The 21,729-nt window shown below is 34.2% G+C and overlaps 1 protein-coding gene across 12 annotated transcripts in view; it reads right to left on the reverse strand.

The window, feature by feature from the left end:
• LOC125671554 (otoferlin-like) overlaps window positions 1-21,478 on the reverse strand; it is a 161,872-nt gene extending 140,394 nt beyond the window's left edge. For all 12 annotated transcript variants that reach the window (XM_056161640.1, XM_056161637.1, XM_056161633.1 and 9 more), the window contains exons 1-5: window positions 21,130-21,478; window positions 20,853-20,946; window positions 7,508-7,566; window positions 4,317-4,405; window positions 2,982-3,081 (exon numbers count right to left, since the gene is read on the reverse strand). In XM_056161640.1, the coding sequence (XP_056017615.1) occupies window positions 2,982-3,081; window positions 4,317-4,405; window positions 7,508-7,566; window positions 20,853-20,931 (327 nt within the window). In that variant the 5' untranslated portion in view covers window positions 20,932-20,946; window positions 21,130-21,478. The remainder of the gene's footprint in view (window positions 1-2,981; window positions 3,082-4,316; window positions 4,406-7,507; window positions 7,567-20,852; window positions 20,947-21,129) is intronic.
• Window positions 21,479-21,729: the final 251 nt, after the last annotated feature.

Consider the following 21,729-nt stretch of genomic DNA (forward strand, 5'->3'; position numbering starts at 1 on the left):
GGTTAAAGGATGGTTCTTATATTGCTCTTGAGTTGCAGTATTTGGGGACAATCCTTTGGTATTTGTAATCTGGGTTCAGTGGAATCCAGTCTATTGGATCAAACCAGAAAGCATGTAACCCACTGTGCATTGCAAAAGTCAACTGCACAATATCTACAACTATGGTCAATGCTGTCACATAAAATTATGAAAATATTTTTGAAGACAAAAAGATTTTGTAAACAAAATAGTTTTGTCACTACACTAGATTTCATACAATTGTGAAACTACATTAGATCAAATCATTTCTATGTATTTAGAGAATGTAAAAAAAAAAAAACATTTTTTTTTTACAAGAACGTGTTTCATATTGCACTCCATTTGTATATTGTCTTTGGACAAAGGAAACAGGCTACAGTGAAACTTGTCACATTTGAATATGCTTGGTACCAAAAAACTAAGTTTGTAACATCCAGAATACAGAACATTCTTGGCAGCCAAATTCAAAGATTGGTTCTGAAATATGTGTAGGATTATCTCAAAGATTGGTTCTGAAATATGTCACATTTGAATATGCTTGGTACCAGAAAACTAAGTTTGTAACATCCAGAATACAGAACATTCTTGGCAGCCAAATTCAAAGATTGGTTCTGAAATATGTGTAGGATTATCTCAAAGACTGGTTCTGAAATATGTGTAGGATTATCTCAAAGATTGGTTCTGAAATATCTATAGGATTTTCTCAAAGATTGGTTCTGAAATATGTGTAGGATTTTCTCAAAGATTGGTTCTGAAATATGTGTAGGATTATCTCAAAGATTGGTTCTGAAATATGTATAGGATTATCTCAAAGATTGGTTCTGAAATATGTGTAGGATTTTCTCAAAGATTGGTTCTGAAATATGTGTGGGATTTTCTCAAAGATTGGTTCTGAAATATGTGTAGGATTATCTCAAAGATTGGTTCTGAAATATGTGTAGGATTTTCTCAAAGATTGGTTCTGAAATATGTGTAGGATTTTCTCAAAGATTGGTTCTGAAATATGTGTAGGATTTTCTCAAAATTCTGGATTACACAACATCTGGATTGGATCAGTAATTACTATATATAATTGTTAAATTCTAAATGTTTGTATGACAGTCTATTATTTTATAGTTAAATTCTAAATGTTTGTATGACAGTCTATTATTTTATAGTTAAATTCTAAATGTTTGTATGACAGTCTATTATTTTATAGTTAAATTCTAAATGTTTGTATGACAGTCTATTATTATAGTTAAATTCTAAATGTTTGTATGACAGTCTATTATTATAGTTAAATTCTAAATGTTTGTATGACAGTCTATTATTTTATAAATTCTAAATGTTTGTATGACAGTCTATTATTTTATAATTCTAAATGTTTGTATGACAGTCTATTATTATAGTTAAATTCTAAATGTTTGTATGACAGTCTATTATTATAGTTAAATTCTAAATGTTTGTATGACAGTCTATTATTATAGTTAAATTCTAAATGTTTGTATGACAGTCTATTATTTTATAAATTCTAAATGTTTGTATGACAGTCTATTATTTTATAAATTCTAAATGTTTGTATGACAGTCTATTATTTTATAGTTAAATTCTAAATGTTTGTATGACAGTCTATTATTATAGTTAAATTCTAAATGTTTGTATGACAGTCTATTATTTTATAGTTAAATTCTAAATGTTTGTATGACAGTCTATTATTTTATAGTTAAATTCTAAATGTTTGTATGACAGTCTATTATTATAGTTAAATTCTAAATGTTTGTATGACAGTCTATTATTTCATAGTTAAATTCTAAATGTTTGTATGACAGTCTATTATTTTATAGTTAAATTCTAAATGTTTGTATGACAGTCTATTATTTTATAGTTAAATTCTAAATGTTTGTATGACAGTCTATTATTTTATAGTTAAATTCTAAATGTTTGTATGACAGTCTATTATTTTATAGTTAAATTCTAAATGTTTGTATGACAGTCTATTATTATAGTTAAATTCTAAATGTTTGTATGAAAGTCTATTATTTTATAGTTAAATTCTAAATGTTTGTATGACAGTCTATTATTTTATAGTTAAATTCTAAATGTTTGTATGAAAGTCTATTATTTTATAGTTAAATTCTAAATGTTTGTATGACAGTCTATTATTTTATAAATGCATTGTATTTAAGCATATATTGGAGAGAATCATTAACTTGAAAGAACTTGTATCCAATCCATTTGTATGTATTATACAATAAAATACGTCCAAATCAAATCATTAGATCAGTTTTAGTATGCATGTATTTGTGTTGTCCTAAAGCATTGGAAAAAGAAACCAGGATTTCTTCAGAGGTCTAATACTACACCACTGAAGCCTGCCAAATGAACCACCTTACACCTCTGGAGGACTTATTGCCCCAACAGGATTCACTGAACCACCCTGAAACTCGGGATTACTTTTAGCCTTTATGATCCACTGGACCATCCCATCACTATGGAGTGCAAAATTAAAATAAATTCAAATATTCATTAATTGAAGATATCTTCAATCATTTAAGCTGAAATTGGCACTCCATACATGACAATGTAGGAACTATTGTCCTAAAGACTCACTAGACCATCCTATGACTATATAGGACCTATTGTCCTAAAGACTCACTAGACCACCCTATGACTATGTAGGATCTATTGTCCCAAAGGCTCACTAGACCACCCTATGACTATGTAGGATCTATTGTCCTAAAGACTCACTAGACCACCCTATGACTATGTAGGATCTATTGTCCTAAAGGCTCACTAGACCACCCTATGACTATGTAGGATCTATTGTCCTAAAGGCTCACTAGACCACCCTATGACTATGTAGGATCTATTGTCCTAAAGGCTCACTAGACCACCCTATGACTATGTAGGATCTATTGTCCTAAAGACTAGACCACCCTATGACTATGTAGGACCTATTGTCCTAAGGATTCACTGTCACCCACCTTCATGACTACGTTATTGGTGTCCAGCAGTGAGTCACAAATCTTGACATTTCCCACCTCCACCAGTTCCTGTAAGAACATACGGAAGATTCCAACCAACCTGTAAAAGACAGAGCAGTACAGGCAGTGTAAGTGGTTGTCAGTCTTACCTCCAATTACATTTACATGAACGATGTCCACAAATATAGAACCATTTTTAGCATACATATATTAATGTTGAAATTCCTGTACACATCAAAGCCTTTCTATCACCTTCTGATTCTTTACTAAGTATTCTCAAACAAACACAACCTTTAAAAAGTGCAATATTATTCTTATAAAAATTGTGTATGGATGGAGTCTGGAACTATAAGAAATGGTAACCATTTTATCTTCTCTGTAATATATGCATGAATTACTTTGCCTTAAAAGTTTCGAATTTTCAGTATTTTTTTTTTTTAAATATTATAAGTAAAACTAAATTAATGGAGAATAAACTTATCATCATACATCACTTTCCAAACATGAATTTTACACATATATGTGATTACAGTTGCAGTTTTTGCTGTTTGATGTTGTTTCATACCAATGTTAGATCGTTCATTACACTGACTTTGATTATGGATTATCGGTACTCAATTTAGCTGATAAAGACATAGGGCTGATGGTGGATATGAGCAGTCTACAGAGAATGCTTACTCCTCCAAGGCACCTGATTCCACCTCTGGTGTGTTCAGGGGTCACTGTTAAATTTGCCTTACTCTCAATTTTATATTCTTTACAGGTTCTATGAAATTGATCAGTGTTTGTTATCTTCCCTTTTTCATCCATCATCAAATATCTAAACTTAAAGAAATTTTAATGCAAATCTCCTACATCTATTTATTACAATATCATAAACTATTAGCAAGTACACCAGATAATTTGTTTTTGTAATGATTTTTTTATGGAGTTTATCAAACCTGTATCGTTCCATTCAGATCTGATCAAAATTAATGAGAATTTCCATGAAAATCCAATTCAGGGGGAAAATATCAATGAGAAACTGACATTTTCAAATTAAAGTGATGAATAAATCTATTGTTATTTTCTATTTCGGGAAGTATGATAATCACCTTTTGTGAAAGTGTTCAAAAAATGTACATAACAAATCAACAGCACTTTCAAAATGAAAAACAACATTCAACATTTCCCAGATCTTGATTGAAAGCAGTTACTGTATACGTAAAACAAAAAATCCCTGGAGATATCTGCAATTAGACCCAACTATACATCTGCAATGTAAAAAGGACTGACAATTCATTCAATGAATGCGTCTGCCATCATCGTCCTCAACTGAGTATGTATAGTGTTTACCTATTGGACAGATATCTATTGTAGTTGAAGAGTTGAATTTCAATGACCTCATCTTTTTCAATGGGCCTAGCCACAGGCCACTGGAATGTCTGCAAAAACAAGATACACATGGTGGTGAACTTAACCATTGGTAATTACAACAGTGCATATTAATTAACTCTGCATAGAATATTTCACTTGACGTACAGGTAAAGAAATAACTTTAAACTCGCAGTGCTAAAAAAAAGGTTTAATGCAATTTTGCTTCCCCCCCCCCCCCCCCCCCATTTTTTCACAATAGTACATTAAAAATACATGTATTCCACTATGACAAAGCAGTCATACATTTTCGCATCAAGTGAATAATTATTATTACTTATATCTCACCAAATTGCAAAAAACAAATGGCTAAAGCAATAACAGGAGACAGAAGTATGTAATTTGAGATCTATTCAGCGTAAATAGCATAGTTCACAGAACTGAAGTCCGTAAGTTTTCCTCAAATTTTTAAAATGCTATTCCTATAAGGACACACACCCTTCCATAACTATAGCGTACTCCACTAGCTTATATGGAAATTGACTAACAAGTATTTGGAAATATTCCTTATTTTGAAATAGAAATAATTCCCCAACAACATTTTCTATCCATTAAAGTGTTAGTTAATTTGAAATCACTTATATTGAAATATCACTTATAATTTGAAGTAAATTAAGTCTGTTGAGTTGATTATGAGTTGTTTCCACAGGGGTCGTAAATAGAGCATGACCCATCAGTCGTTGTTCAGTGAATCTGTAATCGTGTAGACCAGCTCTATAACTGACACATGTTCATTGCATTTCATGTAATTCTAGAGGGGTATTCCTGTACATCAACTGCTGTCTGATCTTGGCTTCAACATGGCTGCAGGAAAATATGCCATGATTAATACTGCAGTATTTGAAGTCCAATACTGATCATTGCCTTGGCTCAATGTACTTGTATATAAATGTAAAACTTGATTTATTTTCACTTATTTTATGTACAATAAGTTTCACTAATTTGTAACAGGAAAGGAAAAACTGGTAATCAAACCTGGGATCTAGGAGTGCCAAATTAACATAAACTCAAACAATCGAAGATATCAACAATTCATTTTATGTGTGCAACAATTTAATTAAAGATCTCTCCAAATAATAAATGATATGGTGCACATTAATCAAATTGTTGATAGCATTAATTATTCTGCTGAATTGATGAATGCTGCAATTGAATTGTTGCTCTCTTTAAATAAATTGATGATATCAGCAATTGCATTGATGCATACTATAATTAAATTGAAGAGAGCAATAATTCAATTAGTGCATGCATCAATTCAATTAATGCATACAATAATTGAATTATTGCTTTCTGCAATTTAATTGTAGCACTGATTAATTGAATTAAAGTGTACAATAATTGAATTATTGCTCTCTTCAATTGAATTAATGATATCATTAAAGGGAAAGGCAACCCAAAAGATTTTTACATGATAAATGATAGGATTAATTATATGATAAAGATTTGTCACACTATTCTGTTGATATACGACCTAGATAAGCTTCCGTACTAATTTGAAAACGTTAAAAATAGAAATTCCTGCTGTCTATAGAGGCTGCCATGATGTGGAACTCTTTTGTATTCAAGACCACAAAAATCAATAATTTTTACGTCACACCGTCTGTTCCGGTTTTGATGAGATTCTAAGATCATCAAAGATGTGCATGTGGTAGATCTTACAAATAAATACGTTGATGTCTTCCTGTCAAGCAATTAATTACACTAAATGTGAAGGGGAGATGTGAAAAAAGATTTTTTTCGTAATTCCTGACCCAACCAAGTCATTTGAAAAGAAAAGACTACGTAAACTGTGGATCCATCATTTGTGTAATGACAAGTTGAGGTTCGAGACATTTGTATGAAGAAACGTTTACCATCTGCCTGGTCAGCGACCCGTCTGAACGTCTTCTTTTCTCATTTTTTTCTTGCAAAAGAACGGGATAAAATCTATACAGCTCCAAACTTAACTGTTCGTGACTTGTCATGTCTACAGTGCTACTGATGAAATAAACCAGAACAGACGGTGTGACGTCATAAATTAAACTCCAATGGCCGCTCTCTTAGTGGCGGGTTATTTAAAATACATGATAGATTAATATTGATTTAATCGTTAGGCAAACATTTTTGTAATAAAAGACTGTCATTTACGGTATCAGTAAGTAATATTTTATTCATAAAAGCAACAATGTGGTTAGGGTTGCCTTTCCTTTTAATTCAATTGATGTGCACAATATTCAGACCATCATTTAAGAGTTCTGATGGCGTTCATTGATCACTGTGAGACAAAGCAATGACATCTGAACTCATTGAGCACTGTGAGACAAAGCAATGACATCTGAACTCATTGAGCACTGTGAGACAAAGCAATGACATCTGAACTCATTGAGCACTGTGAGACAAAGCAATGACATCTGAACTCATTGAGCACTGTGAGACAAAGCAATGATATCTGAACCCATTGATCACTGTGAGATAGAGCAATGATATCTGAAATCATTGAGTGCTGTAAGACAAAGCAATGATATCTAAACTCATTGAGCACTGTGAGATAGAGCAATGATATCTGAAATCATTGAGTGCTGTAAGACAAAGCAATGATATCTGAACTCATTGAGCACTGTGAGACAAAGCAATGATATCTGAAATCATTGAGTGTTGTAAGACAAAGCAATGATATCTGAACTCATTGAGCACTGTGAGACAAAGCAATGATATCTGAACTCATTGAGCACTGTGAGACAAAGCAATGATATCTGAACTCATTGAGAGCTGTAAGATAAAGCAATGATGTCTGAACTCGTTGAGCACTGTGAGACAGGGCAATGACATCTGAACTCATTGAGTGCCAACTATTGAACCCATTGTTCAATGGTAAGACTCCCACAAACTTTAACTGGTGTTACAGTCTTGACTTTGTCTTATGATAGTCCACCATGGATGAACTTAGGATTCCCACTCAGGGACAGTTACTAGCTTATAGTCATATAATGTTGTTCAGTTGGCATCACAGAAATAATTATAACCAGTACAAATGTAGGAATGCCTGGTCACAGAAATAATTATAACCAGTACAAATGTAGGAATGCCTGGTCACAGAAATAATTATAACTAGTACAAATGTAGGAATGCCTCACCTGATCAAAAAAGGCACTTCCTTCTGCATCCTCTACAACTTCAGTGTAATGAAAGACACCTGTTGAAATAAAGTTTTTGATAAGCTATCGGATTACATAAGTCTTAATCAGTTTCCATCAACACAGTTTGAAGTAGAGGCTCTTCCAAGATGAGTCTAAATAGATTTTAAGTTAAGTGAAGTCAGGCGCGTAGCCAGAAAGAAAATGAAGTGCACGCAAAGTACGGCAAGGGGTATGGTGGCCGCCTTGAGACAGGGGCGACCCCCCGGAAGCTCCTGGGCTTTACCAATGAAATCACTGAAGCATTTTTTTTGTTCGTAGAAACAGGGTTTCTTGTCAATTTCCAAACCAAAACAAATCACAATTTTTTTCTTAGGTGTTTCATTGTGCCAACTCACCGTGTGTACTTGGACTGACTTTACTGGGGGGGGGGGGGGGGTTTGGTTTGTTTTTTTTGTTTGTTTTTTTTTATTTTGCGAATTGTATTGTCCGCTTTATATTTCGTTGTTTTGGACTTCTGTATATGGTAAATGTTTCTGATAACAAAGAAAATCATATTGAATATGATGCTGAAAATTTGAAACTCAAAAAGGACTTTAACTTTGAATCGACATGATGTTGATTAAAATTAATAGTTCCTCTCTCAAACAAATAATGTGTACGCAGTCGCGTACTTGCGTATAGGCAGCTACGCGCCTGGAAGTAATCATGTTTTGTAAATATACTACTCAAAATTTGATAAGGATCTCTAGGTTATATGTGTATAATTTACCACTAACATAACAAAAGACATAAATTTGACTCAGAAACGTGTTTACTCAGGTTATGAATGAAAATTCATGAACGGCATGAACTTTTATCAATATGGAATGCTTGAAATCTGATAACAACACCAAAAGGCATTTCATTACAAAAAGTTAACAGCAAACCAGAGAAAGAATTACACAGTTTTGGGGGATAGTCCATCATTACACTTAGTCGATGAAGTGTCAATACCGGGTATGGCCTCCCCTTGCATCAATGACGGCTTGACAACGTCGAGCCATGCTGTCAATAAGCACCCGGATGATTCCAATGGGAAGGTTGTTCCACGAGGGCGTTTCCGAGCTCTGCCAAAGTCGTGGGATGTGCTCTAGGGCATGAAAAGGCAACCTGCAGCATGTTCCATACATGCTCAATCGGGTTCAAGTCCGGCGAGCGCGCTGGCCAGTCCATACGGACAATTGTCTCCTGCTGAAGGTACTGCTCCACCACCCTGGCGCGATAAGGACGGGCGTTATCATCCATCAGGATGAACTCAGGGCCAACAGCACCAGCGTAGGGTCTGACGTAAACATCGAGGATCTCATCCCGGTACCGCACCCCCGTTATTGTTCCTCTCGCCAGGACATGAAGATCTGTTCTTCCACCCCTGCTGATTCCACCCCAGACCATGATGGAACCACCACCATAACTGTTATGTTCACTGATGTTGGCATCATGGAAACGTTCACGTTGTCGTCGCCATACTCTGTGCCTCCTGTCTGTAAAGTCCAAACAATACCTGGACTCATCGGTGAACAGAACTTGAACCCAATCGTTCTGTGTCCAAGTGACATGATCTTCAGCCCAGTCCAATCGCTCCCGCCGGTGTCGAACAGTCAGAGGGACTCAAACACATGCCCTTCTCGAGTTGAGACCTGCATTGTGATGCCAATTCCGTATCGTCTGAGTGGACACATTCACCCCCGAGGCGTTCAGGAGGTCGTTACATAGGCTGGTTGCTGTCCAGAAGGGATGGCGTCGTACCTGAAGTGCCACAAAATGGTCTTGGCGTTGGGTTGTCGACCTCTGACGACCACCCCCATGTGGGTGTGCTGCTGTACCAAAAAAGTTTGCTGTCGGTTCCAGGCCCTGTTTACAACGCTCTGGCTGACATTTAGTGCATTTGCAACGTCACATTGTGAATAGCCAGCGTCAAGCATTCCAATACATCTGCCCAGTTGTTCTGTCGTCAGGCGACGTCTTACACATTGAGGGGGCATTGTGTTGATAAACCTAGTGTAAACACTCAAGTGAGTTTGAAATTTTAGAAAGAATCAGACACCGATGCCTGAGTGAAAATCGTGCAATGGTAGCAAAAGCATAAACTGTAATGAGAAACGCATTTCCCATGGCATGAAATGCACGTGCAAGTTTGTTGAAGACGTTTTTGATTTCACTTGAACACAATATTGCCAGTTATGCAGTTATTAATTTTTTAAACAGAAAAATATCTATGATCCTTATCAAATTTTGAGTAGTATATATACAAGCCCCTGAATCTCTAGTTAGTGCTTTACCAACTGAGCTATCTGGCCATTGGGAATTTTTTAAAACCCATCTGACCATTACATATTCCTCCCTCCTTAAATTGTCTTCGCCCTCTAAGACACACCACCCAAATTGTTTTTGCTCCTGGCATGACTTTCTGTAAGTGCTGGGGTGCATGTTCAACGGCATCAAATGTAACCAGAAGGGAGAAAATGCTATAGTGTATGTAATTATGGGTAGCAGAAAGGGCCATGTATAGGTATATGATTTGAGACTCCATATTGAATACTGTATAAATGTTCAGAAACAAAATTTACAATACAGTAATAATTATGATGACTGTAGCTCCTATATCAATTAAATTTTAAAAAAAGAATTCAAACTTTAACACAAACAATCCAAGACAGGAGACTATAACATACTCAATCAGGAAATAAGTAACTTCACAAACTGCAGAAAAAAATCACACTTGTTATAACTTACAACTTAAGGATTATTCAATAATCAAATGTGGTTTAAATTGAACATCATACATGTGGATTTTTTGGTAAAAGTTAACGGAAAAGCTATTTCTATTTCCAACAAGTGGAACCATGTCATGTATCTTACATATGATTCAATAGCTGCAATTCTATTTTAGCTTGTTTTAATAGGATATTTATTACATGATTCTAAAAGTCGTTGCATTAGATGTTATAGACTGTCATAATTTTGTGAAAGAAAAGGAGAAAATTTATGGCTGGACTGATAATAGAACCTGGAACCTCTGCATTAATTACTAGTCAGGTGCATTAATTACTATAGTCAGGTGCATTAATTACTAGTCAGGTGCATTAATTACTAGTCAGGTGCTCTAACCACTGAGCTATTATTCAGTCCATATAGCCTAAACCACTATCCTTTTATCATTTCACTATAATTTGGAGAGAAAAAACTTTTGAGCCATTTCAGGATTTTCTATGGTATTTCTATGGACTTTTATTAAATGGGAAAGATGATGGCAAACACTCAAATCTCATTTAGGTTGGGCAATACCTAAAAACAATTTTTTTAATAAACAACATGCAATCGACAAAGTGCTATAAGTTATAAGAAACTGGATGTTTTTCCTTGCGTGATGCGGACTGTATTTTTTGGAGATCGAAGAATATAATCGGCTGGTGTCAGGTGAAAGCAATCATAAAGTAATTAATTCCCTGTTCTTGATGAAACAATTATCCCCAGTTACAATTCTTCATGTATACTACACTTGCCCAAAGGTATATTTCCAAATAACACCAAGAAAATTGACTGAATGAATTGTTAACAAATAATGGTTGCAATTATAAGCCTGAACTCAGTGAAAAGCAGAAGGAATTGTTCAAATGCATTGCATTTCCATACCAAATGTCATCTCCTCTTGGTGACTCTACTGCTGGTGGCTTACATATTTATAGACTAATCACATTTTGTCAGTTCTGTCAGTAATAAACCTATGCTGTTTTATGGTATTGTGTGATGTATATGTGACCTTTCAACTTACCATGTGTCACAAATACAGGCACGTATAAATATTAGGAATAAATATCTAGCGACCTGAACCTCTATACAGTCACTAGTGATTGAACCTGTCTGACCGCCACATTCCTCCCTCTTTAAATGTCTTCACACCTTGAAGCCAGGATCTTTATCCCCTGACAGGTATTCTCACCTGTCAGCTCTGTGGGCTGGTCTTTGGCACTATATGCAACAGGAGGGAAGAGAATGCAACGGACCAGACCTGGATTCAAACCTGGGCCCCTGATTCTCTAGTCAGGTTCTCTACCAATTGAGCTATCTGGCCACTGGCCATCGAACCCGCCTGACCGCCACATTTGTAACATTATGGAAGCATGAGATAACTTCTGCATAATTGACTTCTCTAGATTATACAAATTACCTCATATGCTTCCATTATCTACATCCTTCCATAATACAAACAACCTAACATTTATTCCTCATTGACTTAAATACATTTATTCTGTGTATTTATTTGCAAATCCATCCACAGGTCTGCAACAATTATATTAAACTGCATGAAATATTTATATATTGAAAGCTTTCTGCCTACATAACTCAATAACTGGAATACTGGATATCATGAATCAAGGTATAAATATAAATGTTGTTAATTGTTACCATTGCCACTCTTAACCTGGAATTACCAATTGCCATTACACAACAGACCAGTAATCAAAATGAATACTGTACACATGCCTATATCAACATAATCTAAGGTGTATAATCACATCTTATAGCTGACAATGAAGATCAATTCTGTGTAGGGCTCCCTCCATTATACCCCCTCTGTAGTGTTGGGTTATACATCTTAATTGCCCAGTGGAATTGCCATTTGGCAATTGTGTTGTTTGTCTGGTGGTCCATAGGGACTGGGCACCAGCTAGCAGAATGTGGATAGTCACCTGAATGGTTCTAGACCTCATAGATTTTGTCTGTTGCCCACCCTCAATATTCCAAAATACAATTTAAGTTTCGTGCAATTTACAGTTGGAGAATTCCCAACTTTCTGCATAATAAGAATCAGACTATGAGCATGAATCAATAGAGATCATTCCATTAAGTGCATGGCCACGGAATTATATCAGAGATAATATTGGAAATGTTGCTCTATTTCTCTGTAAAGAGTGTATACATCAAAAAGGATACAAAGCTCAAAGCGCATTTGCTTAGAACTCAAAGTTCAACAGATACACTTTCTCACTCGAGTTAGATGCATGCACTGTTACTTGTGATTTTGGAAATCAACTTCCAAAAGGAGACAAGTACCACAATCATTTTCTCTACAAATTCTTTGTACATACATGTAAATACATTCTGAAAATTTCAAACTCTTTAGCATGAAAATAACTATTAATCACCAAAATATTAATCAATATTATCATTATTCGACAGAGTATTGTCATATCGAATATGTTTTACCTTGTCTTATCTAAATATGGCAATATCAATTGTTTTCAATCCCTGAAAATTCTGCAGTTGACAAGATTGATTGATTGATTGATGTTTTCCGCCACACTCAACAATTTTTCAGTTATCTGGTGGCGCCCAGTTTTTATTGGTGGAAGAGAGAACCCAGATACAATATACCTGGGAAGAGACCACCGACCTTCCGAAAGTAAACTGGGAAACTTTCTCACTTACCAGCGAGAGCGGGATTCGAACCCGCGACGACAGAGGTGAGAGGCCATGTGATTTTGAGCGCGCTGCTCTAACCACTCGACCACGGAGGCCCCGCAGTTGACAAGAGTTGTCAGCTAGAAGACAAAAGAGCAACAGCTCTGAATGCAAACAGCTGGTAAAACTTCATCAAAAAGTATAAATATTATTTAGTATATAGCTGTCCTGAAATTTTAACATGGATGCTCATTTGGAAAATGCAGCCTTTTCTAGATGCAACATTTATGGATGACTTGGGAATGGATCTGCTCCAAAGTATTTCAAGTTTGCATGCTGTTTATGGGGTAAATTTTGCTCCCGTTTTATTTTCAACCATTTGCCCCGAAAATTAAACAAATGCGAGTTCATTCATTATTCTATATTACAGGTAGAAAGAAACAAATTTGAACAAATTTAAATCTGCATGGGCATGCATGTGTTTGGGCAAATATTTCCCTGTATTCAGTACTTTTTAGATTTTAAACCTTACAATTTTCTTGTGTACATGGCGTGGCTACTCCAACAAGTCAGAGCCTCGGTTAACGTCCCTTAAATACCGCAGTGCCAAGTCAAAAGTACTTCACCGCAAACCTCTAGCACACTGGAGTAATGGTGTGGCCTACTTTGAAAGGTGTGACTCCATGGATTAACCATGATATTGTACACAAAAAGTCAATATCTAGAGATGATGGATTTACCAGTAAAATGATATCACATAATCCGACAAATTTTGGGTTGGCAGTGCATTAAGGTCACTGTAAGAACAATAGATAGAAATATTTGATAATTTGTTGAGGACAGTTGATAGCCATCAGAAAATATAATACTGTTCATCTGTATATTTACTACTGCCTCAATGAATGATGTTTTCTTTGGTTTGAGATAATCTTCTCACACAGCCCAATTTAGTTGTTCATGCTTAAAGCAAAAGTAAACATTATAGGCTGTGATTGTCACTGGTTTTAGAAATTATCATGAATCATGTAGTGCAACAACACGTACAGCATTATTCTCACTATTTTAAAAATTCAACCACCATTTACATTCATTTCTGCTACTTTAACAATACATGTAATTATATTAATCTTACTGTACGTGTGCTGTGTAAATTTTCTGATATCTTCTCGAGGGGAAAGTCAAATTATTGACAACATTTAGACTCCTTTAAGGTAAACCTGCACATCAATCTTTGATTGACAAGTGAAGCATCATTGACTGGTGTCCTTGTCACCAAGTAAATTTGAAAGAAGAGCTAATATTATCTTGGTCTTTAATTCGCTGTCTATTGACAGCATCATTAACACCACTGGTATCATCTAACTTTTAGACAAGAGACCTAGCGAGTTTTAAATGCATGGATAACCCAAAAATTAATGTAAAATAAAACATCTACACCTTCACATTTGAGATGTACTGAAATCTATTTTATATTTAAAGTTGTTGTTTTTTTTCATGCAAAATAGTCTTGAATCCAGGGTGAAATTTCTATCGAAGCTTTAAGCCCTGTTAATTACAAACCCCCATAAATTCAGGGAATCATTAGGCTTTCCAATATGAGGCAGAATTTTTACTCATTACTTTTCATAACTCAGATCAATGATAAACATACTACTATTTACAATAAATATGAAGTGGGCCATGACAATGGTAATGGATTGATTTTCCTCATTCTTGTAATGCATGTATTAAAATAGACACACATATAGAAGGCCTGTTTCAATAATCAGGGATGCTTGTCACCTATTCCTCCCATTAGTATTTCATCAAATGTTCTTTGATATCATTGTAAACATTGCTGAATGAAACCTGTATTTTGCCTCTCTCAGAACGAGCATGCTTGAATTACAAAACATAACAAATTTCTGATGTTGTTCATGCTCTCACATGTTCTCTTAAATAATAGAACATGGTGATAATTTTTTCCAAGATTATAATCTTGAACATGATAAATTTATGCGCTTCATTAATGTTGTGCTTTAGGGGACCTGGTGATATAATACTCTCTATTTCCGTATTTCTAAACAGTCACGATATAAAAAATGGTACGCAGTTCATGATTTAAGGATATTCTGGAGAATAGATTAATATTTTAGAAATTACTTAAATGAGATCCAAGACTTGATTAAATTGATAGTGCTACAATTCCACTGTCGTTAGATGGCTTCCGGGTGTCATTTACATGCCTTCAATGTTCAATGTTTACATTTAAACACAAATCTGCTACAGAAAAGTAAAAAAAAACCTGGTATGCATCATATAACACGCAAACATCACGATGCCAATTTTACCATTAATACCTCAGAGAAAGATAATCTTAAAATGATCCACTTGCAAATGTGATAAGCATTAAATATTTTTATGTTAATGGTTCTGATAACATGCTACAATATGAGGACAAATTTTCATGCTATGTTAATATGCAATATTCATAGTGTTGTGAAATCGGTTGGAAATCATAATCAATTAATTGGTAGCATCGAATGATTGTAACTGATCGATGATCGGCATATAATCGGATCGGAAACTTTTTGGGTTTAAAATTATAAAAATGAGTAACATTAAAATTTCAAGATCATTGACACTCACTGGATGTAGTCACTATAGTGTGTATATTACTATACACGTCTTTTAGATAATACAAATCTTAATTATCATTTACTTATGTTAACTTTTCTGAGTCAAGTAAAATGTTGAATTTTCATATGCACAAGATTTATTTGAATCTGGAAAACCAAATGAAACAACTGTTTAATATATATACTTTCTTGCAAATTTTACATATTGCCCTTTCCATATCGAGGTTTTAAATAATCCTGTGGGAATCTGGGTTAGAATAGGTCCTCGGTACCCCTTGCTTGTCGTAAGAGGCGACTAAATGGGGCGGTCCTTCGGATGAGACTGCATAAACTGAGGTCCCGTGTCACAGCAGGTGTGGCACGATAAAAATCCCTCCTTGCTCAATGACCATAAGCGCCGAGCATAGGCCTAAATTTTGCAGCCCTTCACCGGCAGTGGTGACGTCTACATGTGAATGAAATATTCTCGAGAGGGACGTTAAACAATATTGTTATTCAATCAATCAATCAAGGGTTTTCATTGAGGGCGCCCAGACTGCACTCTGCTTTTTACGGAAACCAAAGTGTTTCCAAACAACAGACTTTGTTTTTCGTCCTGGGTGGTCGAAAACGTCTTCTTCGTCCATTTTTTTTTTTTTTTTTTTTTTTTTACATATAATTCAGAAACCCTATCTGATCAATCCATATCATTCAGGATTATAATCGGTGATAAATTACTTTTGGAAAAATTCAAAATAACCGTATCACCGTCAATATGTAAATACATTTTGTTTCATTAATACAATGAATTTGATATTTATTTTTGACATTTTAAGGAGACTTATGAGGATCCGGAACTGACTCCTACTGTACTATACCTTACTTTTAGCATGTTAACATGGCGGACAAAGACAGAACTTGAACGCATTCTCAGAGAATGAACTTGAATGGTTGTAAAAAGACTGGAAACCTTTTATTTGAATTAAAATAGGTACTAATACTGTATTTCAATCGGTTATAATCGTTATGAAATCTCAAATCGATTGTCGAAAATCAACAGCCTTTCCGATTGATTATCGATAAAAAATAGATCATCGTGACAACACTAAATATTCAGTTAATCTTGCACACCATTTTGTGTATCCAGCAAAACAGTCACTGAAAAAAATAACCATTTAATGCTTAAATGACGTCTCACAATCCTGTGCATCGTTAAATTCAAACAAAAAATTGATATCTAACAATCCTCGTATGTTTTATAGATGTGGATTTATTTTAGAAACAATTATAACATCATGATAATGGTAACAAATGTTTTTAATTCCATAATTTCAGCAGGTATTCACTAAACTAAACCATATGATATATGTTTTATTTAGCACTATAATATGCCATAAAAGACTGCAAATATTGCCCAGACACTATGAAATTGACATCAATTGGTTCGCTAGTAACAGGATAGCTCACCACCTCAAACCATGACAGGACTTATGATCTTCTTAAAGAGTAGTTCCTAAGTTTTTACATCAAGTGAGATAGGTATTATACTCAGATGAATTTATGCTTCTGAGAAACACTATTTAAATAACGTCCTTAATTCTTGTGCAGTTTTTATGAATGTCAAGCATATACATGTAATAAATAATACTGTATCCTGTTTGTATGAACTTGAATAACATCTTAATAGATATATAATTTGTATATGTATAACAGGATGTTTCTTGCTATGACAATCACGCTCAAGTTCCTGGAGATCACAATAAACAACAATAAACATGCCCCAAAAAAGAATCGTTCAATGTCATAACATTTATACCACAACACAGCAAGTTCTGGTCTGTACCATAACAATGTCATAACATTTATACCACAACACAGCAAGTTCTATCTCATATCATAAAACCACAAGATCCAGTTTATGTCATAACATTGCTAGATCCAGTTTATGTCATAACATTGCTAGATCCAGTGCTAGATCCAGTTTATGTCATAACATTGCTAGATCCAGTTGATACCACAAAACCACTAAATCCAGCCGATACCACAAAACCACTATATCCAGCCGATACCACAAAACCACTATATCCAGCCGATACCACAAAACCACTAGATCCAATTGATACCATAACACCATTAGATCCAGTTTATATCCCAACACAGCTAGCTCATTCATTTCATTTCATCATTACATTATAATATGCCTATTGATTCAGATTAGAATAAATATCCAAGTCTGCTTAAGTATGGAAACTGAACAGATCACAGACAGGTCGACAAACAATTCCATTCCATATATACATACTTCATGAGAAACCAAAAATTCTCCACATTAAAGTAATTTTCAGCATGAAAGCAATGCTTGTTAAATTTCAAATGGGAAGTGCATGGAATTTTAATGGAACTTCATACAGGCCATGGTGTTAAAGCTTATTGTAAAACTACAGATCTGCAAAATGAATAGAGATGAGGACTTCGTTAAAGATATCTAAATTCCAAATGGACTCGGAACTCAGTATTGAACAGGAAACTCACATATAACTGTATCAAGGCACTCATGAATAATTATCATGAAAATTTTTACTCCAATCAATTAAATTAACAAATTACATTTACAACATACATATATATGCAATTCAGACAAAACTACTATTACAGATACAGATTTCACCCCTGACGATCATTAGTTGTAAATTAAGCATTGACCTCTCTAAGTTGATTTGCCAATTTAAGGGTGCAATGTCCCTCTTATGCCAATACCGAATAATCTGTATCCAATATAATCATCCAAGTGAAGTCTTCCTTCAAATATTTAGATGACTTTTAGCTGCTACACAAGATAAACATTAACAACAAGCATGATAAGGTGAAACCTGGATTAATCAAAGCAGGCAACACCAAATGAACAATCTTATCCAAATGTGCATCAAATCGACATGAATACAAATGTATACAAACAATATACAAGATATCATAAAATGAAACTTTTGTATCAGATTGTTACAATCAGCATTGCTGAAATATCATTCAACAAAATTATATGACATTGATAGGATTCCTTTACACATATTCAAAGGATAGGTTATCAATAAGTGGAATAGTATGTTTTTATCTAAAATATATTGTACCATGCAATATTAAACAAAAATATCTAAAAATGCTTGTCAGTATGTGTCATGATGTGCATGGTTTTTGTTCATTGAAGTAATTTTACTGATGGGAATTTCCTATGTGAAAGTTTGATACTTTATGAAATTCCTTAATCAATATTCTCATCCATTCACTTGAAGCCTCCTCATACGAAAACAAAGTTTACTAATTTGTATATAGATTGAGGCTTTCAGAGCTTACCACTTGAGATTCTACAGTCTTGTGAATTGATCCCAAACCACGATAAGTACTCCCATATAAAATAAAGAATGCACGGTATATCGGTATGGTTTAAATGAGTATTTGACTGGACTTTCCTTTACAGAGCTTAAATCAGTACAATAGTCTTGATTTTATAATATTTTGTTAGTCAAAGAGAATTATTATAATAAAGGGTCTATAATAATACCAATTCTCTGCTTAGTACCTGGTATGTATGGTTTTTGTTATAAATGTTTAACCACACCCCTTTTCAAAGCACAATAAAGACATTTCTAAACTCAAATCCAAGTATCCATAAACCAAGTTACATTGTATTCCATGTGATTGCTTAATAAAAGAGTTTACTGCTCTAATGAATTTTATTTGTACTGCTCTAAGAGGGTAATTAATCATGTACTTCGCTCAGAGAGAAATTCATCCTAGAATGCTCTGATGAAAGTGCCCACGATTCCACTGTATTGCTCATACAAGATTATCATAGATATGGACTATCATATAAAGGGTATTTTCTGCAACTGTCCATTAATTGTGGATAGGAAAAATCCGTAAAAATTACAATCCAAATATATATATATGCATATAGATATAATGCAACAGCATAAATTGGAAACGCAGAATATAATTTGCTACCATTTACGGATGAAATTGCAAAAATTTCAACCCACAGAAAATATTTGTTATATGGTATATAGCGTGTCAAAAATGTCAATTTATAGTTCAATGTAATAGTTTCTGGAATAGCCAAAATATTGGAAAGTACACCACAGGATCTATTTTACATGGGGTATGATAAATGTGAATATGTTAACTGTTATTGACAAATGCAGGGTCCGTTTCCTGTGAAAGCAGAGGTTCCATTGTTATAGAGTCCCTGGAGATGATCTTTCTTACTACTTATCAGGAAAGAATTCCATTTCTAGCTCTAAATCATCCGCATAGAAAATAAAACATTGCTATCACACAATAATGAGTCCATCTAGAGACTTATAAAAGGAGAACATTGGAAACACTGCTACAATACTTCTTCTGAAGAAAATCACAATGTTTTAATGATAAAAAATGTTTTGGATTCTTGAGTCGGAATAAACTTTTTTTCACTATAAATTTACTGAAATTCTTTTCTCAATGAAAATTGATGACATATTTCAGAGTCAAAATATGAAGACAATTCTCCCCTATAATTGATGAAAATGAAATTTTGAGGTGATCATGTAATGGTGGATGGTGAAAATGAAACTTTGATAAAGGAAATTTTCAAAACAGTATATTGCAAAACATGTTTCATTTTTGTTTTAATTCTAAACAAATGGATATTACAGCAATTCTTTATTTGCTGCCATCATATAATTATGTAAATTCAAATGATATATATAAGACCATTAAATATTGTTCATAAAATCAGAACAGTATAACTATTGTGCCAAACTTCATTCATTAAACTTTCATGTTGGTAATTACGTAAATTGGTTTTAAGGTCTCCTCTAACAGGATGGTGACATTCAATGTAGATTACAGGAAAAAGTAACTCAATTATCAACCTATTTCTTGCAGTTCAATGGGCTCCCCTTCCCAAGAAAATGAATTAGTAACAAACCTATCATAGAATGATGAGATTTAGAACTGACTGTTGGCACCTACTGGTAGTGCATGCGGGGTCAACTCGTTGAGGTGCGCAATTCTTTTAGATTTATAATATATGATAGACAATATCTGAAAGAGATATTAGCTTATTGGCAAGCTCAGTTCCTTAAATATAGTTTTGGTGGCCTTTCCTTTCAGTAATAGTTTTAGTGACCTCCCTCTAGATATAATGAAAATTTCCATTTAGTGTTATGGTTTGTGCTCTTTCATCCATAAATTATACCCAAATTTGAAAGGGAAAAGCATTATCCCATTTAAAAACTTCTCCACAATAGTTCAAGGTAAATACATACCTCTAAAAGACACCTTCGCCAACCGGTCAGATTTTCCTTTTAAGCTTTCAGCATATTTCAGATGCAGAATTAATGCCATGATTTACAGGAGTCACTATCAATTAAAACAAGGCAATTAATCAACTCAGCTATCCGTCTGTAACAACCTTCTGTTAATAAACTTTCAATTCATCAAGTTTCTCACAAGTGAAAGACTAATTTTGCAATATACACAGAAAGAGATATCTGTCTTTAAATCAAATTTAAATACTGTCATGTACGTCTCAAATGTACTTACGTGGACACTATTAATAAAGCGAACAACACAGTGTATCCAAAAATGAAAAGAGATGGTAAAATGCACGGTTCTCTTAACAGACAAACTAGAACCTCAAACAGCAATTTAATTCCAGTATCACGGAACTACATTTTTCCCCCGTCAATGAACCCTGTGTCACATGCGTAGTCCATATTTTTTCTCCATGTACATGTTTGTATTTACAAATCTTTTTTTTTTAAATTTCACAATGACTGACTACTCGCTGAGGGTATTTAAATACAATCCATTCCACAGTCCACAGTGACAATACATTGGATCTTCTGCATTGCTACTGTTAAATATTTAAACGCTGTATACACACAGCAAGCTATTGGCTTTGACTACAATGGTATCGGAACTGCTCATGTATCACATAAACCCAAAGTCTTTCCAATGCTCCAATATGAGCTATATACCTATATTGGTGAGATCCTGGGGGCCATACCACAGAATTCGTGCAACCTGCTAATTTTTATTACCAGTTTATGGATTATAGCAGTGAGAATTATATGCAGTGAGAATATAATAAACTTTGACATGCTGGTTGAAAAACAACATCTTTAGACCATCAAATAGCAC

Source organism: Ostrea edulis, chromosome 4, assembly GCF_947568905.1.
Source record: "Ostrea edulis chromosome 4, xbOstEdul1.1, whole genome shotgun sequence".
NCBI lineage: Eukaryota > Metazoa > Mollusca > Bivalvia > Ostreida > Ostreidae > Ostrea > Ostrea edulis.